Raw genomic sequence first — 26592 nt, 5'->3', positions numbered from 1 at the left:
CAAAGAGTCGGACACGACTGAGCGACTGAACTGAACTGAAAGGGGTTATTAACTTTTAATGTGTAATATTGCTTTTTCCATCAGCACAATGAGTCGTCTTACTAGAATTTACTATATCACTTTCTTAAAAAAGACCAGAGTATCTGCATTTGGCCACTCTAAGTATAGAAACTTCTTCTAGTGTCACTGTCAGCAGAAACATGATCACCCATGGCGTTCTAACTTTTAAACTGGAAAATCATGGGATGTCTTAAGGAGGTATGCATTTAAAGTTGATAAAACACTGAACACTTACTAAGTCAAAGAACTGTGCAAAAGACAGGCAGGACAAGTTGAGGCAAAGTGACGGTTCCTTAAAAACTATAAAGGCCTTGAAACAAGGAACAATGCTGCAATGAATAGGCTTATACATAAATCTTTTGCACATATGTGAATATTCCTCTAACACTGATTCCTATAATTGCTGAAAAATAAGCATGTCCAAAATTTAAATACATACTGAACAAGAAGATCTACCCAATTTACATCCCTACAATGTATAAGTTTGTGTTCCCCAAGCATGCCCACTGGATATTATTTATTTTCATAGTCTGTGCCAATCTATGAATCAAAAATGGTTATGGAAGAAATTTTCTTTCCCTGCTTCCCTATTCATTTGAAAAAACAGTGAATTTCCATTCAATACTTATATTTCCTTTTCAGCATATTCACTTATCTATGGATGGTAAGATTACAGATGACTTGTAAATTTATGTATTTTTTAAACTGTCTCTACTCAGCTTGTAGTATTTCGTCATTAACCTTTCTTTTTAAAATACTAATAGAAAAAGAGCCTGGAATTAGAAATGAAAAAGACCAAAAACCTAACAAAAAATGAGTAGAAGAATATGAACACAAAATTTACAGGAGAGGAAATGAGAATGAAAATGTGGAGATGGTCAGTCACACCATAATACAAAAACATGCAAATTAAAACTAGTTTGAGATAACTTCATTTCTTTGCCTAATAGATTTTACAAGGATCAAAATGTTTAATAATACCCATGCTGGTGACAGCATACGTGAAAGATGGACTCTGGTTCTCTGCTGACCTCAGAAAGTAAAGCAGCACCCACCTCCATGGGGTGCAATCTGGAAATTTTGCCCCAAAATACCAACACACATGCCCTTTGAGAAGGTTATACATGATGTAGGCAAAATGGCATAGCTATAGAGTCCTATCTATTTAGCACTGATCATAGCAGAAACATACTGGAATCAATCAAATATATATCCACACTGAACTGATTAAGGTGATTATGGCATATTTCTGTAGTCAGATAAAACAGAACAACCAAAAAAGAAAGATTCTCTTTATGCACTCATATGTGATAATCTTGCCTGTCAGTGCGTGTGTGGATAAATGTGGCTTTACAAAGCTCTTTATATATACATTTTATTCATTTACAAATCAATTATCTCTGAATCACACACTAGAAAGTATTATAATAACCTTGGTCACCTCTGGAGTGACTGAGTAAGTGAAAGTCGCTCAGTCGTGTCTGGCTGTTTGCGACGCCATGGACTATACAGTCCATGGAATTCTCCAGGCCAGAATACTGGAGTGGGTCACATTTCCCTTCTCCAGGGGATCTTCCCAACCCAGGGATCGAACCCAGGTCTCCCACATTGCAGGCAAATTCTTTACTAGCTGAGTCACAAGGGAAGCCCAACAATACTGGAGAATAGGCTAATCCTTTCTCCAGGAGATCTTCCCGACCCAGGAATTGAACAGGGCTCTCCTGCATTGCAGGCGGATTCTTTACCAACTGAGCTATCAGAGAAGCCCGGTCACCTCTGCAGCAGCTGCTGCTGCTGCTGCTAAGTCACTTCAGTCGTGTCCAACTCTGCGCGACCCCATAGACAGAAGCCCACCAGGCTCCCTCATCCCTGGGATTCTCCAGGCAAGAACACTGGAGTGGGGTGCCATTTCCTTCTCCTCTGCAACAGGATACTAATACCGGGGAAAGGGTTTTAGAGGAAGACTGTTTTGTTGCATAACTTTTTGGAGGTGCTGTGTGGTAAAGTCTCGGTCCTTACAATTTTGAAAATGAGTTTATTCTCCCTTTAGGTTTAAATGGCAGTTTGGCTGAATCCAGGATTCAAAATCACATTTCCTCAGAAATCTGAAGCTATCAACTCATGACCTTCTCACATCCAGCATTACTAATTCAATCTCTCATACCAACTTCATACATTTTAATGTAGATAACCTTTCCTTTACTAAACACATAGAATTTTTCTCTTTCTCTTTGACTTTCTAATATTCTGCCACAATGAGTCTAGGTTTGGGTCTCTGTTTATGCTACTCAGAGTTTAATGGTTGATCCTTCCATCTGCGGGTGTGCAACCTCCTTTATCTCTGGGGCAAATGTGATTGACATCATAGAAAGCTCTTACCCTCTACCTAACCAACACAGGTTCCATCAGCTAATTCATCTCAAATCACTGAATGAATTAAAATATGCAATATGCTCAATGCTCACAGCAATTAATTCCTCCCTCGTCTTGCTGCACACAATTACTCCCACCAGTCAGCCTGCATGTTCACCAAGAATCAACTATATTTGTTTGAACACATGTTCACAACATTTAGTAATCACATAATTTAATCAAACCCTAAATACTAATGTCTGGGAAATAGAAGTGCAAAGCATGTCTTTGATTTCATGAAAGTTCTGGAAAAACCAGAGAAAGATTAAGTGGCTTAAGAAAAAAGTGCTATAATTTTGTTTGGGATGAAACTGTACAGGATTTGAAAGTTTCAAATGTCCAGGGTTCTACACAGAAATTGCCTTGCATTTGTCTTTTAATTTTTATTCCAAATATAGCAACCTATATTGGAAAATGGTTTTGGCGCATGGTGAGTAAGGCTCACCTGGAGTACCAGTTAGCTGACCTACATTCAACAGCATAGTATCTGGCCTCATACCCAAAGACTGGCTAATGAATGCATATTTTGGTAATTTAAGTTAGAATCAAATGTTTAGGGCTCATTTGTATGCATTTTAAAAACTCTATCCTTTAACTTACTTTCTTAAATTAACTCCCACCAAAGAAATTTGGACCATTCAGATCTGATTCATGGCTTACAACTTTTCTTTTGTATTTTGCATCCATTTGTCCTTTATATTCTATTCTGGGATAATTTCTAGGTTTGCCTTCTAGGTCACAAACTTACTTATCAGTTCATCTATGTAATTTCTATTTCTAATGACCATATAATGTGAGTTCTGTTGTATCTAATCCTTTCTTATGGACAGCACTGGTCCTGGATTTTATCCCATGCATGCTAGTGGTGTCGTTTTTTTTTTTTTTTTTTTTTAATGCTAGTAAATAGTGGAGTTGGATCATGTCAGCTTCTAATATGTTTTCTTCCTTTGTCTCAGCATCTAGCACTTGTTTCTAGGCACCTTTTATATCTTGTTTTTTTTTTTTTAATTGGAGGCTAATTACTATACAATATTGTAGTGGTTTTTGCCATACATTGACATGAATCAGCCATGGATATACATGTGTTCCCCATCCTGAACCCCCCCTCCCACTTCCCTCCGCATCCCATCTCTCTGGGTCATCCCAGTGCACCAGCCCTGAGCACTTTTTGTGACGCTATGGACTATAGCTTACCAGGCTCCTCTGTCCATAGGATATATATCCCTTCTTATATTTCAGTTATTCTACGTAATCTATTAGGATTGTTGCTCCATGGTTTTAATCAGTTTGATGACCCTCTTTTATATAGTTTGTTTTCTTAAGAGTGTGATATTTGTAGGTGTCAGCTCCTCTGTGGTCTCCTGTTCACCCACCTGTTGTGACCAGCTTGCGTCTAGTTATTTGGAGAGCCATGTGGGACCATGTACTGGATGCAGGAAGCCAATGGCTCAGGTCCTGAGAGTGGAGACTCTCTATCCTCTGGTATCACGTACATGTCAGGAAAGCTCTATCTCTGTTCTCTCTGCTCTTGCCCAGAGACACACATTTGGCCTCTGTTGCTTGGCACAACTAGATAGCAGACAAACCCAGGAGTGTTGCTACTCCAGGGTCCCCTTCCGTTCATGGCCTTCTCCTTCCCCATGTGTGCAGCAGCACCTCTGCCATACCTGCCACCATTCATACATGTTCTCTAATACCTATATGTTTTCCATTAATCTGATCCACAGTTTGCAGTCTTTCAGGAGATATTCAAAATTTCTGATGTACTGATGGCATTCTTTTCGAATACTGCTTTAGATTTATTTAGAATATGTTGTCTCTGTCATTCCTAAGATTTGTCTTGAACAAAGTCACCGGATGTGTGAAACTAGTCTGCAATCTTACTTTTTCATTTGGATACTTATTCTATTTCTAGTTCAGTTCTCCTGGATCTGCACTGATCTCCTGTCCTCATACCCTCCTCTCCTATTTCTGTACTGGTACTTGGTGAAGCTCCTTGTCCAAAAAGGATGCTCCCAAATTTATGTGTTCTAAACTTGCCATGGCTCAGAATACTTTGATTTACATGAGAGAGTAAATTCAAAAACCTGAAATTTACACAGGACTGCAGATTTTGTATCAAGAACTTTTCAGAACAACTACTACATAAAACCCTAAACTTACGAAACACCAAATTTAAGGTTTAGTACTTACTCTTTATCATTCTGGGAAAATAAATATTACTGAGAGCCATTTCAATAGTTCATCTAAAGAGAATCATAAGCAAGGAATGCACTGATCTAGTTTATCTTGGCCCAGTGCTGAGGTGTGCTTTTTTTTTGTTTGTCAATTTTGAACAAACATGATTTTTTCAGTCTTTCAGGGAATCTGTTGCTTTCTTGTACTTTTTAGAGATTACTATTTAAAACACAATAAACTACCATATGCGTAGTTTTATTTAGTGACTTTTACTGGTTGTCTCTAAAAACTAGATATCTTACAACGTTCTGAAAATGAAGAGATGAACAAGACAGTATCATCATGGCACTTGGGACATTCCTACATTTGTACGTAACTCAACCTACTTTATTTCCCTATTTATATTTGTGACTGGCAAGCCAGATTGGGATCTCCTTGAAACATACTAAGCCTTCCTCATCTTCTTTTTGTATTCTCTTTGTATACCATGCCTTGCTCAAAAGGGTCATTCAATAAATGTTTAATTATTTATTATTATTAATGTGATCATTAGATCTAATATATGGCTCAAATAAGATTATTTTTCAATATTAGAGACTAATGTGTGTGTTCAGTCACTCAGTCATGTCAGATTCTTCACGACCCTATGGCCTGTAGCCCTCCAGGCTCCTCTGTCCATGGGATTCTCCAGGCAAGAATACTGGAGTGGGTTGCCATCTCCTCCTACAGGGGATCTTCTAAACCCAGGGATAGAATCCAGGTTTCCTGTGTCTCCTGCTCTGAAAGGCAGATTCTTTACCACGGTACCATATGGGGAGCCCTCATTAAAGACTAATTAGGGAAAATAAATCATAAGAACATGTCATACAATAAGTGATAGATATACAATTTGTGCATTTTATAAATAGGGGAAATGGGATCCAGAAACATTAAGTACTTAGAAGAAGCAATACCAGAACCTATAACCAAAATCTCCATTCAACCACTTTTCCCTTCACAGCACAAGTCAGAATGATATTTGGAGAATTAATTGGCCAGTCTTATAAATACTCACCACTCTGCAAGAGTTGATAACTCTTTCTTTAATGATCTATTTCCTTTCACAGAGACTTTTAGAACCTTTCAAATATGTAATAATCCAAAAGGTATTGAAGAATTCAGGTACAAGTGGGAAAAATTCACTATTGAGCGAGGGGAAAGGAAACTTCCTGATCTACTCTTTGTGTAACTGACAACCAGAAAGCTTTTACTGTAAAGAAAATGGTGTAGACTAAAAGAGTTGCATTTATAAAGAATGCACCTTCATAGAAAGACATCAGGATGCCTCACATTAGAATTACTGGGTCACAGAATTTTGGAAACAGAGAGGAACAACAATGTAGTCCTACAATAACCAACAGTTGAACAGAAAAGGCCCAGGCTCTAGCAGACAAGACGTTTGAGGTCTGCTCTCACCTGGCAGTTTAGCATCACTTCCCCTTACTGCATTTTCTGGCCTCCTCAGAGGAAACTTTTTTTGTTTGTTTGTTTCACTCCCTTGATAGGCTCTACATTTTCACATCACAGTCTCTTCCCTCTATCCTCAGCATTCCCAGCCCTTCCGTGCCTGGAGAAATTCGGCTTCTCATGCTTCAAAATCCACTGAACTTTTATTTCCCCTGGGAAGCCTTCCCAAACTCCCCAAGCATGACTTAGCCTCAGGCATACATTTGATTTATCATTTTATCATGCTGGTATGTCACTGTTTCATGACTACTTATATCCTATCTACTTGTATATGATGTTCTAATCCGCAAGCCCCTAGAATATATTTAGCATGTAGGAAAATTCTCATTCTATCATCCAATTTTAATTAAATCATCAGATACTCTCATTTTACTTATGAAAACTGGATCCCAGAGAGGTAAGGGACTTGTCAATCATCAGGGAATAGGCCAATGTCAGAGCTCAGATAACAAATTATGCTTTCTCTTTCCTAATCCACCCCCATAAGGGAAAGGGCTGGCATAGTGGAGTCTAGAGTAACAAACCTACCCTTCTTGGCTATTTGCCTAACTTTTTACTCCAAGTCTGACTGCTACACTGTATTTCTGGTGAAGTCAAGTTTTCCTCAACAACAAAGACTTCCAAGTTCAGAATACATATATGTGGCTAATAGGAAAAGTGAGTAAAAGTCCAACATGATAAACAGGGAGGTATGTCAAACTCCTATTCAGTCTACGAAAAACCTACTCATAATTGTAACTTTGCTCTTCTAAGGATGGAGAGAAGGCATAGTTCATTTGGAAAATCTGACCAAAAACTCACATTGCAACACAGTGAAATGCTTCATCCCCTATTGGTTCTACTGCATCAGGAACTTTCTATATGTAATTATTTAATCCCTGGCCAAAAACCAGTGGACAATGAAATCCCTACAGAATGTCTCCCCCAGGGAAGTGTTCAAACATTAGTTCCACACAAAAAAACATTTTTTAAAGTTTTTCATGTAATTTTTCCATGTCATTTTTTTCCCTTATGGCTAAAAATGTCCAAATTTGATTATTCATCATTATGAGCATCTGCTAAAATATAGCCCTATTCAGCATTTTACATCACTTTTGCTATGGGACCATAGAAGGGCATAGGTAAAAAATTCCAGTTTCATTTTGTTTGGACTTTAAACCATTTTTTCCATCTCATGGCTCTGGGTGGCTCTGACTGTGCTGATGCCTTCTGCTGTCCATTCCTATTGGATTTTTCTCCAAATGAGCAGGTTGCTTTTAGAGAAGTCCTTGAGTATCTCATCAATGGCTCAATTGGAATATCAAAATGAAGACACAAATCACATGGGTGTTTATAATATTTTGCGGATTTTGCCTTAAAGAATTATTAACGTTAACAGTGATGACGGGCACACAAGGTGTATGTACTTAACACTGAAATGGACGTATAGCGATGGTACTTCTACATTGCATGTTATGTCTACCACAAAGTAAAGGCCAACTTAACAGGAGGTAACAATTATCCCACACCCTGGGTCAAAACAGAGGGGATGGAAGTCGAATGATAATCCCTATTGTTCAGACAGAGCAAATGGCTTTTATTTTCTAGTTCCGGCTCGCCTCTGAGCCAGGCTCTCAGCTGAGCTACTTTCCTCCCTGGAGTGGAGAAAAAGAAAAGAAACTATGGCCAAATAGTATGTAAACCTTAGAAATGTTAAATCTTAGAACCATAACCCTTCAAGCTCTGATTGGATTCTCCTGTCATCCATTAGACAGCTGTTCGCGGCCTTTGACTTAACTCCTCCACTCGTCGCTCACAAGAACAGTGAACAGGTGTCCCGTGTGAGCGTGGATGTGTCTAAATTCCAGACAGATGTCAGAATATAACTCCCTAGGGAACTGTTCTGACAACTCTGAAGTAGGACATGAGAAAAAAAAAAGCTTATGAGATAATAGATGAGAAACTGGGGGCGGGGGCAAGGAGGAGGAGATTGAGCAGTGAATGGACTTGTTATCTTCCAATCTCCTAAAAGACACCACGTGGTGGGCTTATTTTGAAAAGCAGAAACAAAACCAGTGGGAAGGGTTGGAAGGAGACAGTGTTACCTAGTAATTCCGAAAAAAAATGTATAAGCATCTAGCAGAAGGCTATTAATCCATTCAATTAGATTTTGGATTCACTGACTGCCCTGGAGGTGTTCCATGGGCGCTAAACGGTAGTGGTGTAGGCTGGGCGAAGTTCAGGGCGCGCTCTGAATGGGATGAGGTGCAGGCAAAATTGCCTGGTCGACAAGGGCAGGGGGAGGAGTGGCAGGGGGAAGAGGAGAGCTGGGGAAGGAAAGGCGCTTACCAGGCCACCTCCGCAGGTGCTGAAAGAGGCCAGCGAGCCGGGCTGCCGCAGCACAGCCCCGGTGTAGAAGCAGGCGGCGTCAGGCGGCGCGGGAGGGCGCGGGGCGGCTGCCGCCCGCGTGGGGCCCGGGCCCGGACTCGGCCTCTGTTCCACAGCGAAGCGCGGCGCCAGGAAGCGGCCGTCTCTCCGGAGCAGCAGGTAGAGGTCCCGGGAGAAGGCCGGGATCCGCAGCAGAACCTCTTCGCCGTCCGGCTCGGCTGGCTGGGCTGGGGGCGGAGACGGGGGCGGCGGCTGCCACGAGGCCGGGGCGCTCGGGGACAGGGCGGCAGCCCCGCTAGATCCCCGCGGCAGCTCATGAGACTCGAGCTCCTCATCCTCTTCACCCCCGGGCGGCGAGGGTCGGGGCCGCGGCTCAGATCCGCCTTCCACAGGCTCCTGGGGCGGCGCCGGGGCCACGGAGCGCACCTCGCGGGAGCTGCTGGCTGCCGGCGCCCGGACGCCTCCGCCGCCCGTGGCTCCGCGCGCCCAGCCTGGGTCCGCGCTGCCCCCGCTGCCGCCGGCCGAGTCCACCGGCTCCCGGCGCCAGAGTGCAGGAAACACGACTTCCCACTCCTCGCGGTCGGAGGCGAACTGCAGCCCTGCGGGCGGGGCAGACAGAAGTGCGGGGCTTAAAGAGTCGCGGTCTCAGGAGCACAAGCATCCCAGGGTTCACACTCTGCACAGACACAGGGATCACGGCTAAAGCGCTGGAGACCACCCGTCTAGCCCTACTTACAACCCGTGAAGTCTGGCGATCAGATTACAGACCCCAGCATTTTCAAAATAAAAGTACGATTATCGGGGCGGGGGGAGGGGGAAAGCGGGGCTGCAAAGTTTGTTGACAGCACTTAGTTGAAGAAAAGAAAACCGGTGCAAAGACTCCAGCACAATTAAAAAATTTCCTTCAGTATCTGCCAGAGCAAGGCAGCGCTATCAATTTCTTTACTTCCCGGATTTCCTCCAGGTGCTGTAAACGTACCTTTGCACATATTATTAACTCTCAGGAGAGGAAAACTAAGCATTTCACGTTGTTGAAATGAGGCCACGAGAAGTGCGCTTAGCTCAGCAGCGTGACCCTCTGCCCAGCACCCGCACGGCTTTTTTTTTTTTTAATTGCTGCCCGCTGACTGAAGCGACTTAGCTGCAGCAGCAGCAGCAAGCCCTGCTCACCGCGCACAGTTGCGCCAGCCCCGGCGACCCGTGCGTTCCAGGTCTCTGGCTGGGGAAGCTGGAAAAGCAAGCCCAAAGTCACGGAAGAACTTACCTGCAACGACCCCATTCGACAGGACCCCCAGCTGGTAGAGGAGGCAGCAGCAGCAGATGTGAGTCAGGCGCATCTCGCGGCTCTTCCCCAGACCGCGCTCCCGGGCCGCGCGCGCGCCTCCTTTTGCGCGATCCACCGCCAGCGCCTCCGCCGCCGCCGCCGCCGCCGCCTCCCGGAGCGCAAGGAGGCCGGGCGGCGAGTTTGCCCAGGCCCTTTGTCTGCCGGGGGGTGGGGTGGGGGCTGCTCTGTGACTCCGAGAGGCTGCCGGAGCACGGGTGGGGGTGGGGTGGGGGAGGAGCGGGGGCAGGCAGCGCCGCGGCCCCGCAGCGCCCCGGCTCCCCGGCGAATTAGGTGCGGATTCTGTTTTCTGTGTTCTGAATGTCGCAGGAGTTTCCGGAGCCCCTCAGGACAGCCCAGCCACGGCCAGCCGAGAGCCGGCAGGCGCAAGGCGGGCAGCGCTGCCTCGGGACGGGCGGAGGACGGCCCCGCGCGGGCAGGAGCGCCGCAGTGTCCGAGCCGAGGCTCGTCGCCGGCACCCGCGCGGAACTGCCAGGGGCTGGTGCCGCGGTCCTGGCAGCGGGCGTGTGCCAAGCTCCGCACCCTCCTCGGGACCGGCTCCGGGATCCCACCCGCCGCGGCGCGGCAGGGAATTTGGAAGGGGATGAGGGGAAGACACTACTCGTGAGGTGGGTGTGGAGAGGATTAAAAAAAAAAAAAAGACAGGCAGATCCGACGAGAAAAAGGAACCAAGGGGCGGCCGCCAAGCGTGACTTTGCGGGACAAAGGTCCCAGAACACTGCACACGTGCTCACACGCGCGGTTGGGGTGGGGTGGGGACCCAAATTCCCTCACCTGACTCCTGATTGGCCATTCTGGGAGGCAGATTTGCATCCTTAGGCTGCACCGCCTTCTCCCTGCTGAGGTGTGTGCAGGTAGAAGGGCCGTCCCCTCCCCACCTCCCACCCCTTTACAAAGGGTTCCTCTTTCAGTGGAGTTCTCCACCCACCCGCACAGCACACAAAGCCAAATTTAGTGCAGACTGGAGCACAAAGCAGCGGCCCCATTTGTCAACGACCTTCGATTTTTCTCCCCATCTTTGTCTCTAGGAATCTTCTAAGGCTGGAGATAAAGTAATTCGTCATGGAGTGTGCTTCAAAGGTTCCCAGGACAGTAGACACCCTGACATTTCATAGCCCCTTGTCCCACCTTATCTTTCTGGCTTTCTATTCATGAGTGCTATCAGTTTCCCTCTCTCTCGCTTTCTCTCTCTCTCATACACACTTCAAATAACGGTGAGATGAAAGAAACCAGCATTAAATACTGTAGTCTAAAGATCTCAAGCCAAATGAATTTATTTTGCCCTTTTTACCTTTTTGGGTTGTTGTTCCTTTAAAAAAAGATGTTTTTACTACTTCTGTCTTTGAAGAGCAGTTCAACCTTAAATATTCTTGCTACTTCTGCGGCAGCTCTTCATAGCTCCTACTCCCCCCCCCGCCCCCCTCTTGCCCCCCCCCCCCCCGCACCTTTCTCTTGGTCACATCAAAACTTTCACATCAGGCTCCAGGGTGATTGATCTAACCTGCCATTTGCAGCCTCCGAACTAGTCCAGGTACCTATAAATAAGAGTTAATGCAAATCAGTTTTTTAAAATTCCAGCACTGAGGTTGGTTCCCCACATCCTTTGTTGTTTTACCTTCTGTTCTTAGTGTCAAAGGTGACTACTCTGTCTTTAAGGGAGGCACATGATCTTATTTCAAAGGAAACCCATTGTTTGAATAAGCAGGGTCCTAGAATACTTTCTTTGAGTTGTCCAGAATTTCAAAACAAACACAAAGACACTCTAGGTATGTCTGTCTCCAAACCTTGTCTTGTAAAGTGTCTACAGAGCTGGAGTAACTAGGGTGGGTGTGAGTTTCCAGACACTCAAGAAGTATCTACACCCTCGTTTTTATGGGACTCAATTATATGGAGTTAAAACTGGGCAAGAAATCAGAGGCAGTTTATTTTTAAGAAATAAAGCAAATTTTTAACACCGAAGGTTAGTTTCAACGAAACACCTCCACAAGGATTTGAATCTTAAAGTGTTTCTCATGTAATTTTAACCAAAACGTCAACAAAAATGTAAACCTATAGAAGGAATGCCTACTGAATTGTGTGTATTTGTTGGAGTACATTTGTGATTCCTTAAAACTAGATAAGCTGTATGATTAAATATATTTAAAAGCGCAGATTGCCTGTGTAAGTTCTCATCTTCCCCTTTTCTTGTCTCCAGCTATATAACAGCCATTAACCATTCCAATCCCTTACAGTAAAGGTTAATCCTGTTACAGAAAAGTTTGCCTAACTCCCAGCTGGTTCTACTCTTTCTCCTATTTGAAATACTGTTATAATTTATTTGTCTATTTTCAAAGGCTTTTATAAATCATTTGAGTTGTAATGACTCGTGTAAATATTTCTTCTATAGACTATCAATTTTCTGGAAAGGTAGGAATTATTTCTTTTGTATAGCTTTCTTTACATCACCCTGTCTAATACAGAGATTTATCTACCAAATGCGTGTGGAAATTCTCAGGAAATTCTCTAAGATGCTTTAGAAGATGATAGAGATTGATTTCTGTGTGGTATTTGATTCCAATTCCTTGATCCAGAATTACAAGGCTGTATCTGTTGGTGATCAGTTACTATCAGCATGATTTATCTATCCTACAGAGAGAATAAGTCTAAGAGAGAAATGACTTGTGTGAAGATTTTTTGATTAAGTAGAAGAGACTTAAGAGGTGCAAGTCAGACCATCAGTTAAATTGGGTTTGAGTATGTTTGTACGTGAAAAAAGAAAAAGAACTAGCCTGATTTGGAATTAATTGGATTGTACGTGATGAAATAGAGGAGAAAAGGCAGAACTGTGACATGTGTGTGCATTACCAACCCTAGAGAAAGAAAAGAGCAGCTGGGAAAAATATGTTAGTAAAGACAGGTCACTACATATGTCACCAGATGGTAGCTAGCATCAACCAAGCCCTGCTTTTATGGGGTGGAGGTAAGTGGCAAAGCATCAGAGTAAGTGGATCCAACTGTTCTTATACCCCGGGTGCTCACGTGTTGCATTTTATAACCCATGCTTCTCTATGTAGAAAGTTGACTTTGAGGCCTTCAGCTCTTCATCATTCTCTTCACTCACTGGCCCTAAGCCTCTCACGACCTAAAGCTAGTCTCAAATCCTTTCCTCACTCCAAAAAACTTTAAAATCTTAAGAAAATACAAAGAACCCTTTCACTGAGCTGCATGAGGATATCAACTGCCGGTAGCACTCACATCTAAATCGAAATCAAGACTTTTAAGCTAGTTCTGGCCATGATAGAGTAACAGGAACCAGACTTAACTCTCATCTTAAGCAATTAGAAAACAGACAAAAAAAGATACAAAACACTGTTTTCCCCAGCATACTACCTGGTAGCAACTTAGAAGCGTCAGCACAGGGAAGAGAAATCTAAACAGAGTCCTGAAGGCTAGCTGAGTTGAGAAGACAGAGCAAGATGGCTAGAATTTACAGGACACCATATACCAGAGAGGAGAGAGTAGCATAGAGAGTGTACATGCGTGCTAAGTCACTTTGGTTGTGTCAGACTCTGCGACCCTATGGACTGTAGCCCTCCAGGCTCCTCTGTCCATGGTATTCTCCAGGGAAGAATCCTGGAGTGGCTTGCCATGGGATCGTCTCCACCCAGGGATCGATCTCACGTCTGATGGCGCATGCATTGGCAGGTGGGTTCTTTGTCACTAGTGCCACCTGGGAAGCCCACATCAAGCATGTAGTGATTAGCTATTGCTGCATAACAAACAGCAGTTTGAAACAACAAACATTACATCTCACATGGTTTCTGAGGATCAGGAACCTAGAAGTAGCTCAACTGAATATTTCTGCTCAGGGTTCACACAACATTTCAATCAAACTGCTGACCAAGACTATGGTTTCTGAAGACTTAATAAAGATAGAGGTTCTATTTTCAAAGTCACATAACAGTTGACAGGAATCTTTGTCATATTGACTTCTCCACAGGGCCTCTCATTACATGTGTTGCCTCCGAACAAGTGATGCAGGAGAGATACTGCACCCAAACTGGAAGCTATGGTCTTTTTATAACCCAGTATTGAAGATGACATACCATTATTTCCACCATCTTCTCTTCCTTAGGAGCAAATCACTACATCCAGCTCACACTCAAAGGGAGAAGTAGTAAAGAATTTATGGACATATTTTTAAAACCATAAGAGGCACTTGCGACCTCTGGCAAAAAATTATCTGTACTCCCTTCATGTGTAAAATATACTCATCCTCTAAGTCTCCTAACAAAAGTTTCATCTTATTGAACATTAGCTCAAAGTTCATTAAGGAGAGCTCCTTGAATTTAGTCCTCTCTATATATACATTTGTGAATCTAAAGGAGCAATTTATCTGCCTCTCAATACCCCCACTATATTGTGGTAGAACAAGCAGAGGATAATTGCTATAGACAGTTATGCTCAAAAGGAAGAAAAGAAGGCACTTGTTCACAGCAATTCTGAAATCCTATTGTCAAAATGTAAATTTCCTTGACTATTTCTGAAGGTCTGAGAATAACTCTCCATAGCTCTGGGCTCTGCCCTCTGAGAACTTGTATCTACCCTGGTTGAGTCATCCTTCTGTTTTCATGAAAGGTAGTAAGAATTTGCAGCTGAGAACTTTTCTCACTTGATGGCCTGACAGTAGAATTCATGGTTCCAAAACCTTCATATCATTTTATACAATCTCTGCCCCCTTTTGGCCAGAAATATTTTTGCAAATATAATTCTATTTTTCAAACTTTGTGTCTTCTGCGAATTTTTAATGGGGGTCACTTCATTAGACACAGGCATACTTTCAAACCTCCATAAGCTTAAAACCTTTCCCTACCTTGAGTTTCTGATGAAACTGTTAGACACAGCACTCTTAGACTTCTTAGGAGCCCTATTGGACTGAAAGGATCTGGGAGATACACATTGAAACACTTTCAAGGGCCTGAACTCTAAGAAACTCTGAGTGGCCACATGTAATCTTAACAAGGAACTTTACAACCAAACCTTTGGCTTCATCATTAGATCATGGTTTCCTGAAAGTGCCCTGTACCTCTTCTTTGATCTGATGCAATTTGATCTTAATTATTTTAATTATTAAAATAATTACTTGATTTTAATTATTCAGCATTATTTTCCAGAAAAAGTTTGAAATTTTTCAGAGCCATCAAGTTATAGCTGGTTTTTATTAACAGTTTTTATTCAGTTTCTCTCTCTTCTTTCACATTTTCTGTACGAAGAAATAAACCAGGTAGTACCTTCAGCATTTTGGGGGAAGTCTTCTTAGATTGATGAACCAGTACACTTTCCTGCTGCAGACAATGCTGTTCCTAAATAAAAAGGATTCCTTTTCCTTTAGTTTTCTATAATATTTACCTCACTTTCCTACAAACCCTTACCTATAGCTTTACCAAATGTCATATGGCTTCAAGTAAAAGTTTTTTAAAGGTATTAAACAAATTAAATTTGTAGTTAAAAACCTTTCAAAAAAGAAATATCTAGTTCCAGATGGTTTCAGTGGTTAATTCTACTGAACATTTGTTTTTAAAGTAACACCAATTCTACATAATCTTTTCCAGAAAATGGAAGACCACACTTTGAAACTCATTTTATGAGGCTGACATTACCCTTATATCATAACCAGACAAAGCCAATACAAAAAGGGAAAATACAGACCAATATATCTCATGAATATAGATGCAAAATCAACAAAATATTAGCAAATTGAATCCAGCAATATATAAGAAAAATAATGTAATATGACCAGTGAGGTTTATTTAAGAAATGCAAGGCTAGTTCAATATTCCAAAATCAGTGTAATCCACCATAACAACAGGCTACAGAAGAAAACCACATGACCATAGCAAATGACGCAGAAAAGGCATTTTACAAAATTCAATATCCATTCATGATTCAAACCTTTAGCAAACTGGAATAGCAAGGGAAGGGACATTCTTCAACTGGGTACAGAATATTTGTTTTTTAAAATTGCAACTAAGAGTGAAGAACTGAATGCTATCACTCTAAAACTGAGACCAAGGCGTGGATGTCCACTCTCACTACTCCTATTCAGCACAGTATGGGGAATTCTAACTAGTATGACAAAGCAAGAAAAAGAAAAGCAATACAAAATGGAAAAAGAGAAATAAAACTGTGCCTGTTTACCAATGAAATGTTTGTCTATATAGAAAATCCTCAACATAAACATTGAAAAATTCCTAGAGTAATAAGCAAGATCACAGGATACAAGCTCAACACCAGAAATCAACCAAATTTCTGTATACTAGTGACAAATTGGAAACTAAAGTTAAAATTTAATAACATTTACATTAGCTCCAAAATAATGAAATATTTAGGTATAAGTTTAATCAAAGATGTATAGGATCTATATACTGAAGACCATAAAACATTAAAAAAATTAATAAAGACCTATATAAATGAAGAGACATTGGGTTCACAGGTTGGAAGAATAAACATACTAAAGGTGATAAGTCAGTCCAAATTATCTTTTTGATAGAAACTCCTATCAACATCCTATCAGGATTATTTTATAAATATGAAACTGAAATTTAAATATATATGGAAGGAGAACAAAACTAAATAGTGGAAAAATTGGCAAAAGAGAATAAAGTCTGAGGACCTATTACTGTCTGATATTAAGGTATTCTGTATAGGTACAGTAACCTCTGGGGCTTCCCTGGTGGCTCAGCAGTAAAGAATCTGCTGGCCCACACAGGAGACGCCGGTTTGATGCCTGGTCAGGAAGTTCCCCTGGAGAAGGAAATGGCAACCCACTCTGTTGCCTGGGAAATCCCATGGACAGAGGAGCCTGGTGGGCTATAGTCCATACGGTCACAAAAGAGTCAGACACAAATTAGCGACTAAACAACAACAGTAACCAATAGATTATGGTACTCCCCTACATTATTGGATCAGAATAAAGAATCTAGAAATATTTTCACATAAGCACACAGCTAATTTCTGGAAAAGGTACAAAAGTAATTCAGTGGAGAAAGGTAGTCTTTTCAAATGGATTGGGAACAACTAGATACTAAAAACAAAAAAATAATTTAAAAATTCTTAACTGAATTTCATCCCTTACACAAAAATTAACTCAAAATGGATCATAGATCTCAATGTAAAATGTAAAAGCTAATAAACACAAAACTTCTAGAAGGAAGCATAGAACACAGTCTTTAGTCTTCATGACTTAAACAGGGAGTTCTTAGGTATAACACTAAGCACAAAATCTGTAGAATAACTAATAATAATTTTTAAATAAAAATAAATTAATTTTAAAATATAGCTTGGAATTCATCAAAATTGAAGGTTTTTTCCCCTCTGAAAAACACCCTAATAAGAGATGGGCCATAAACTGGGAGAAGATATTTGACAACCACATACCTGACAAAGGATTTATATTCAGAATATTAAAAAAAAAAAAAAAACCTCTTTGAAATAATGACTAAGAAAACAATCCACCTAGAAAATGGACAAAGGACTTGAAAAACAAGAATCAGTAAGCAAATGAAAAGATATTAAACATCATTAATTGGTAGAGAAAGTGAAAGTTACTCAGTTGTGTCCAACTCTTTACAACCCCATGGACTGTACAGTCCATGGAATTCTCCAGGCGAGAATACTGGAGCGGGCAGCCTTTCCCTTCTCCAGGGGAATCTTCCCGACCCAGGGGTTGAACCCAGGTCTCCTGCATTGTGGGCAGAATCTTTACCAGCTGAGCCACAAGGGAAGTCCAATTGGTAGAGAAATAGATATTAAAAGCATAAGTAAATATTATTACATGCCTATTAGAATGGCTAACATACAAAATATTGAAAACTTCAAATGAGGACAAGGGTGTGGAATCCACCTACAGGATGGATCTCAAAGATATTATGGTGAATGAAAAAATCAGTCAAAATGTTGCATTCTATATGATTCTATTTACATATTATTCTAAAAATGACAAAATTATAGAAATGGAGAACATATCAGTGGCTGCCAGGGGTTATGTTTTGGAGGTGTTTGTGTCTCTCAATAAATGGCAATGGGAATTTTATTATGATAATGGAACAGTTCTGTGTGTTAATCATGACTGTAGTTACATAAATCTATACATGATAGTATTTCATAGAACTACACACACACACACACACACACACACACACACACACACACACATACACACACAGAGATCTAAATAAGGTCTGTAGTTTACTTCATAATATTGTACCAGTGTCAATTTCTTGGTTTTGGTAATATACTGTGGTATAAGACATTCAGTTCAGTTCAGTTCAGTCGCTCAGTCGTGTCTGATGCTGACATGACTCGGTTTCTCATAAAATTGCAACTAAGGTACTGGCCTGAGTTACAGGCTACAGTCACTGACGATCTGACTAGGCCTAAAGGTTCTGGCTTCCCTCAGAGCAGTTATCCAAGAAGAAACAAGTGAGTACAGGCAAAAGGGGAGCCACCGTATTGTACCAGCCTAACCACAGAAGTGAAACCCCATCACTTCTGCTATAATCTATTTGTCTGACATGGGCCACTCACAGTCTAAAGAAGAGAACTAAAGCCCACCATTCGATGGGAGGAATATCAAGGCATTTGTGGACATATCCTCACAATTGCCCAGAGGAAGAGGACACTGAGTGCTTGCTGAGTGAACTTTGAAATAATTGTTTGTGTTCTGATTTGTGTGTGTGTGTAAAGAAACTGCACACAGTCTAGGTCAGGGGGAAGCAAAAAGCACTAGGGTAAACAATACTGCAAGTTCTGTGTATTCCCACCAGCTGGAGTGGAAGAACTTCAAAATGCCAGGGGCATTTGATAGTACTCTGATAAAATGATCCGCTTAGTAGTGGGGCTAAATTAGACGAATAATTAAAATTCATCCAAGCCCATTCCTACCAGCCTTAAAAGTCAGTCTCAAAATGATCCATCTGATTCCAAGTAATTTAATTGCCTGCTAGAATAAAGTCCATTGTATTTAAGAGAGTAATAATAATACGTGGTAAGGATGTAAAATTCTCATTCTTTTGCAGCCAATAAAAAAAATTCCAGGCATGCATAAAGCAGAAAAATGTTTCCCATAACAAGGAAGAAAATCAGTTAGTAAAAACAGATCCAGACATGACAGAAGCAATAGAAGGAGCCAACACAATCATTAACACGGCTATTATAGATACTCTGTAGCTTTACAAGGAGATAGAGGAAAACTAAACCTGATGAGGAACATTAAAAAGAACTAATTGGAAATTCCATAGGTTAAAAATATAATATTTCAAATTAAAAAAACACAATGGATGTTAAAAGGAGATTTCCCCCTTCAGAAAAAAAAATATGTTAGTGTCTTTATAGTAATAGAAACTATCCCATGTGGAGCACAGAAAGAAAAAGAGAAGTGACTTGAACATTGGTAAGCTATGGGAATAACAAATGATCCAACATATGAGTAAGTGGAAAGAGAGAAGAAACTGATGTGGGAAGAGAAATTATTTGATGAAAGAAGGCTGAAAATTGTCCAAATTTAATGAAAACTATAAACATATGGGGTTGTAAGAATCGGACACAACTTAGGGACTAAACCACCACCACCATAGACATATACGTGCCAGCAGAGCATACCTAATGAACGCTATGCCAACGTATATCTTAATCAAATTGCTAAAAATAAAAAGTGGCAATAGAAAATCTCGAAAGTGGTCAGAGGAAAACAAGCATTATGTAGAGAAACGAAGGTAAGAATGACAGCAGAATTTATATTGCAACCCATGCAAACAAAAAGAGGAAAAGAGGGAGAAGGAGAGAGACTCCTTTAGCAGATACATATTTTGTAAATATTTTCTCCTTGTTGCTGGCTTGCCTTTCCATATACTATACAATGTCTTTCAAGAAGCTAATGCCTCTAAATTAGATAAAGTCTAATTTAATAAACTTTTAATAAAGTCTAATTTATTAGTTTGTCCTTTATCGTTTGTCCTCTTGCTTTCCCAAGACATTTTTGCATAACCCAAGATCAAATGACTTTCTCCTACATATTCTTCTAGAAGCGTAAAAGGTTTTCTTCTGACACTAAGGTCTGTGATCCACTAAGGTCTGTGATCCACTTTGATATAATTTCAGTAGATGAGCTGAAGTAAAGTTTCCTATTTTTATACATGAATATCCAGCGTCATTAACAACTAGAGAAATAAACATTAAAACCACAGGTAGTTGATGCTACATGCCCATTAGAATGAAAAAAATATATATCTATAATGCAAAGTATTTGCTAGAGTGTGGAACAACTGGAACTCTCATGCATTACTGATGTGAATGCAAAATGATACAGCCACTTTGGAAAAAAAATTTTTTACAGCTTCTGACGCTTCTTAAACATACATTTATCATGCAACCCAGTAACAGAGGTGGAACAGTGGCAAGGAACGTGCTTGCCAGTGCACGAGCCACAAGAGATGTGGGTTTGATCCCTGGGTCAGGAAGATCCCCGGGAGGAGCAAATAGCTACCCACTCCAGTATTCTTGCCTGTAGAATTCCATGGACAGAGGAGCCTGGTGCGCTACAGTCAATGGGGTCGCAAAGAGTCAGACACAACTGAACTGCTGAGCATATACCAGTGACCCGATTTCTAAGTATTTACTAGAGAAATGGATACATGTGTATACAAAAGATGATTGAAATTTTCATACCAACTTTTTATCCATAATAGCCCCAAACTGGGGGGAAAACACACCCATATGACCATCAACTGCTCAATGGATAAACAAATTTTACTGTATCTTTGTGGTGGAATTTCACTCAGGGAATAAAATGAAGCAAACATTTGCAGCAACAAAAATATGTTGCTGATACATGCAACAGTGTGTACGAATCTCAAAAGCATTGTTCTAAATGAAAGAAGCTTTCATTTATATGAAAGTTTAGAGAAGGTAAAGGGATAGAAACAGATCAATACCAGGAGCCAGGACTGGCCTGAAGGCACAGAGGGCAAAGGGGTGTGAGAGACCTTTCCTGAGTGATGGAAATGTTCCTTATCATGATTATGGTACCAGTGACATGACTATATTTCTCAAAACTCATTCAAATTGCGCACTTAACATTGGTAAAATTTACTGTGTGTAAATTAAATCTCAAAAGATTTATCTAAAGAAAAACAAGATGAATATGTCACATTACCAGTGCTTCCATCTTAGGTGTCAGTGAGTATACGCATAGGGAATAGGGATGCTCCTGCAGGATTTTCCAGGTAAGTAAGAGCTAACACTGTCCATCATCCAGGTACTCAAACCACAAGCCCAAGCATATATCCTTGACTCGTTAGTCTTTTTTGTCACCAACATGCAATCAGACATTGTCATAACATTTCTTTCCTTTTAAATAGCTTCAAAATTCATTTACTCTCCCCAAGTCTTCTGGCCATAACCTGGTGCATTTGTCTTTCACTGGAAACACTGTAACACCACCTAACCTGTCTTGTGTTTGCTTTGTCTCCACTTCAATCTGGTTTTCACTCTGTAGACAGAGTGGTCATTTCAAATGAAAATAATATCCTCTGATTAAAATCCTTTAGTGGCTTCCTAGTGTTCAAGGACCAAACTTTGATCCCCTTCACACAATCTAAAGGCCCTGTGTGATTCAGTCACTTCATATTTTCAGTTTCATCACCTTCTTCTGTTCCCTTTTGGACCTTTCTCGGTTCTTAAAACCTATAATTTAGCCTTAGAACTACACATGCTATTCCCTTTGGTGGAAACATGCCCCCTCCCATTCTGCATATTAACTTAGATCAGTTCAGTTCAGTTCAGTCACTCAGTCGTGTCTGACTCTTTGTGACCCCATGAATCACAGCATGCCAGGCCTTCCTGTCCATCACCAACTCCCAGAGTTCACTCAAACTCATGTCCATCAAGTCGGTGATGCCATCCAGCCATCTCATCCTCTGTCGTCCCCTTCTCCTCCTGCCCCCAATCCCTCCCAGCATCAGAGTCTTTTCCAATGAGTCAACTCCTAGCTTAGAGAACTCCTACTTATTCATGACACACGCTTCTTCCCTTCCTTCAGTATAAGTTGACCCTTAGGCCTCGTTTCTCTGTGCCAAAATAGTACCTGATTTTCTACTCATAGCCTTCTGCGATCTAGTTGATATTTGTAATTATCTGTTCAATATCTAACTTTGCCCAAATCCCTCCAGAAAGTGTTGAAAGTGAGTGTTAGTCACTCAGTTGTGTTCATCTTTGAGAGCCCATGGATGGTAGCCTGCCAGGCCCCTCTGTCCCTGGAATTCTCACTGCCCCACAGTTCTTCTCCCATGGGATAATCACTGTCAGTTTTGAGCCTTCCAGACTATTATAAAATGAAAACATATTGAAAAGTGTGAGATAATACTATATGACAGACAAAATTAAAATATAGAAATGTACAAAGCCTTCCCCCACTTTTGCCTTCTAAGATGTGCTAAATTCCCCCTGCTCAGCACATGGACAAAGTAGTTGGTTAATAAGATGAAGCCTGGTCTTTCAAATCCAAATGCAGCAAAGAACTATTAGAAGAAAAACATACCTGAAAATGAAGAAGTAACAGGAAAGAAAAGGTCCTGTGAAAACTGAGTTTCACTGAATTTTTAGAGGAAATGAGACAAAATGTCATAGTGACAATTTCTAGGCTGTGATAAATGGACTTTGAAAATATTTATAAAAGAAAAAAGATTATTACAAAGCTTTGTTATATGTTACAAACATGTTACAAACTTTTCAGCATTCCAAAGTATATAGACATTGTATTAATATTCTCTTACCAATAAAAAAAGGATTGAGGATATGGAAATTATATCTTATTTCTCAAGGCTCACAGGCCTTGAGGCATCTCAGTTTTGCTTGGATTACATATAATTAATACTCAATACAGGAACTGGTTCTACCTGAAGCAGATTTTTGGGCTTCCCAGGTGGCGCTAGTGGTAAAGAACCCACTTGCCAACACAGGAGACTTAAGAGACAAGGATTCAATCCCTGGGTCAGGAAGATCCCCTGGAGGAAGTCATGGCAACCCACTCCAGTATTCTTGCCTGGAGAATCTCATGGACAGAGGAGCATGGTGGGCTACAGTCCATGGGGTTACAAAGAATCAGACACGACTGAAGCAACTTAGCAGCATGCAGGCACAAAGGTGCATGGTTGTTTTTAGGTGTTTTAAGGTCGTTCAGTTGTAAATGAGGCAAGGATTAAAGTCTATAAATGAAGGTCCTCAATTCTCAAATGAGTAAAGTATGTCAAAATATAGTTCAGCTTCATGGACAAGAAGAGACCGTAATTTAGGCCTTTTTATCTACCACTTATTCATGCTGTTTCTTTGCCACTGAAAGTTTACTCATTACTTACACATACCTGTTGGGACTCCAGTCCCCAGATTAAGAAATACTAATCTACAGCCAAGAGTGTCCTTCTTGGACTTTTCTTTGGTATCCCTTTGAGCAGTATCCTACTAAGTAGCAATGATGATCTCTGTAATGATCATCTTTCTGAAGAAAAAAACCACTGTATATGATACAAAGTCTACTGGGGAAGCAGGCCCTTGGCTGACATGGTGGCACTTAACCTCAGGGGTAAGGCTCTGGTTACTGGCAATGTAATCAAAGTGGCCTAACCCATAAAGAGTTGGTGGTTTCTAACATATCATAGGATTATTAGGAGTGAAGTGGATAAGAGCCTACTAAACCCCATTTGATCTGTTTTTAAAATATGAAAACAAAATAGAACAAGCAAACAAAAAAAACTGCATGTCTGACGATTCATTACCAAAAAAGGACTGTGGTCTCCTTAACAAATTCCTGGACCTGACTCTGTACATCACCTATAGTCACTTGAATAAAGGAAAGCCTGGACAACTCTGAGAAGACCAGACGATAACAGGGTCTGCAAGTCAAATCTTCTTTCTTGCCTGCCAGAAAAGAACCTGCAAATCTTTACTAAGATGATTTTGCTTTGGAAAATAGAATATGTCCAGATCTTTGAGTCTTATGGTTGGATATAAGCTCTAAGAAACCACTAAACCTGAGGATCCACCACCCATTGTAATTTACATGTTATGAGTGGGAGGTTCTGAAAATTGTAAATGAATTTGGTTTGAGTCAGCTTATGATAGACCAGTGAAGTCCTGAATCCACACTGTATTCACAAGACTATGGTAACAAATATATATTGGCTGAACCACAACAGAAATGTTCCTCACATAGGTGACAGTTCAGGCAGGGCTCCTTATGCCTGAGGCCCCAGGCCCCCTTCCTTCTCAGGGCTCTTCCATCTTATCAGCCGCTCCCAGTCTATGGAAGAGGAAGGCGCGTGAAGAGGCAGACATGTTTCCAAAAGCCTTAGAAGGCTATACATCTCACCTTTGCAGTCTTTTAGCAAACTCTGACTGGACGGAGGAGCCTGGTAGGCTGCTGTCCATGGGGTCACTAAGAGTCAGACATGACTGAGCGACTTCACTTTCTCTTTTCTCCTTCATGCATTGGAGAAGGAAATGGCAACCCACTCCAGTGTTCTTGCCTGGAGACTCCCAGGGACGGGGGAGCCTGGTGGGCTGCCGTCTATGGGGTCGCACAGTGTTGGACACGACTGAAGTGACTTAGCAGCAGCAGCAGCAAACTCTGACTACAGGATCATCTCTGTATACAAGGGAGGGTAGCAAATGGCACATAACATTTTATGGAGGGAAAAGAGGAAGTAAATTTTGGGGAGAAATCTGGCAATCTCTGTCACAATGTTGTGCTATTTCTCCACTTGTTGAGTATGTACTAAAAATAGAAATACTAAGAACCCACAGACTTCTCGCATGGGCTTCCCGACACACAGGGTAAGAGTCTAGAAGGAAAATATGCCAAATGGAAACCTCTAAAATTCCCTCTAAGTCAAAATTATAAATCAAAGTCACCCTGAATTACTGTGAAACTGTGAAGATTTGTATCTCTGTCAAACAGAGACCTATAGAAGACGCAGAGGTGCTGATTTTCCCCTGATTCCTATTTATCTCCCCTGTGCAGATGACAGATGAGCCCTGGAGGATAAAGAATAATAAGTGGTTGCTATATATTTCATTGATTTTAGCTGCTCTTCTAGTGGTGGCCTTTTTTCATTTGGGCAAATAAATGTGACCTCCAACAGTTAATAGATAGCTAGTGATCTGGTAATAGCTATGCCTTTAACTCTACCACATGAAGCAATGGAAACAATTTGTTTTACCTGAAAACAAATTTTGGGGGTTTATCAAAGTACACATTTCTCCTAGATTAGATTACTCTCTAATGCTTTTCTATAACTTAGTGCACAGGGACAGTGAAGTTTCTATTTCCCCAAGGGACATAATGCTTGTTCATTAAATTAATAATAATGCTGACAGTACATGGAGTGTGTGATGTAGCTATTCTTGGTGAAAAACACATGCATTATTAAAGAGAGAGAGAAATGAAGGGCCTACTGCTTCAGCGAAGTTTTGGGGGATCCAGTAATTTGGGACACGTGAGGATCTTCTTTGCAAAGTAAAGAAATATTTTGCTGTACCTTGTACCTCCACCAGTAAGAAAAGCATTTAGTGGGTTCCTCAGATTTTGGAGAAAATATATACTTCCTTTAAATTATCCTTTCCAACCTCTTTGTTAGTTGATTCAAATATTGAAACAATTTGACCATGGTTCAGAGCAACCAAGTTTTCCCGAGCTGGTCTGGTTGGGGTGCAAATAGCGTTTTCTCTCTACTGAATGGATCCAGGAAATTAAGAGGGGCATCAGGAATGTGTGTATTACCTCAGAAGTCCCCAACCCTTGGGCCAACTGTTAGGAAATGCGTCGTGCAGCAAGAGGTGAGTGGTGGGCAAGCAAGTGAAGCTTCATCTGTGCTTACATTTGCTCCCCATTGCTGGTATTACCACCTGAGCTCTGCCTCCTATCATATCAGCAGTAGCATTAGACTCTTGTAGGAGCTCGAACCCTACTTTGAACTGCACATGCCAGGGATCTTGGTTGCGCACTCCTTAGTTGCAAGAAAACAAGCTCAGGGTTCCCACTGATTCTGCACTATGATGGGTTGTATAATTATTTCACTATATATCACAACGTAATAATAATAGAAATAAAGTACACAATAAATGTGATGCACTTAAATCATCCTGAAACTATCCCCATCCCCGCCACTCAGTTCACGGAAAAGATGTCTTCCACAAAACCAGTCCCTGGTGCCAAAAAGGTTAGGGACTGCTGTATTACCTTATCCTGTTTTGGAGCAATGGTAAAACTGATTAGAAAATCAAAATGGAAGCCCTAGAAGTCATGAAGGCTCGCCATGTCCTCTTCTAAAATAACTGTTCCATCCTTTGAAAAAGAACAGCTTTCTCCTAGGCCATGATTGAGACATACAGCCTGACTTCAGAAGAGCAGATGACCAGGCAAACTGAGCTGCTGCTCATCAGGAATCGAGTGCTATTCTGTTCTACTAGGATCCCAACATGTGATTTAATAAAGGCAGGGATGGGCCCATCTTGCTCACCACCATTCCCCAAGTTCTGCAACGATGCCTGGTATATAATAGTTGCTTTGTCAATATATTCTGATAGATGGAAGAGAGGTAAAAGGGGAGATGGAAGGAAAGAAAGAAGAGTGGGAGGGAGGAATCTACCTAAACTCGTCCAGAAACACTCTCACTAAATAGAACTTGCGCATACAG

The 26592-nt window shown here is 41.1% G+C and overlaps 1 protein-coding gene across 1 annotated transcript in view; it reads right to left on the bottom strand.

Annotated features, from left to right (window-relative positions):
- Positions 1-9906, bottom strand: part of ADAMTS19 (ADAM metallopeptidase with thrombospondin type 1 motif 19) — a 263593-nt gene extending 253687 nt beyond the window's left edge. The window contains exons 1-2 of the mRNA XM_018050709.1: positions 9788-9906; positions 8485-9122 (exon numbers count right to left, since the gene is read on the bottom strand). Coding sequence (XP_017906198.1) covers positions 8485-9122; positions 9788-9860 — 711 coding nt within the window. The 5' untranslated portion in view covers positions 9861-9906. The remainder of the gene's footprint in view (positions 1-8484; positions 9123-9787) is intronic.

Source organism: Capra hircus, chromosome 7 (assembly GCF_001704415.2).
Source record: "Capra hircus breed San Clemente chromosome 7, ASM170441v1, whole genome shotgun sequence".
In the NCBI taxonomy this organism is placed as follows: Eukaryota; Metazoa; Chordata; class Mammalia; order Artiodactyla; family Bovidae; genus Capra; species Capra hircus.
This window is presented reverse-complemented; position numbering and strand designations above follow the sequence as displayed.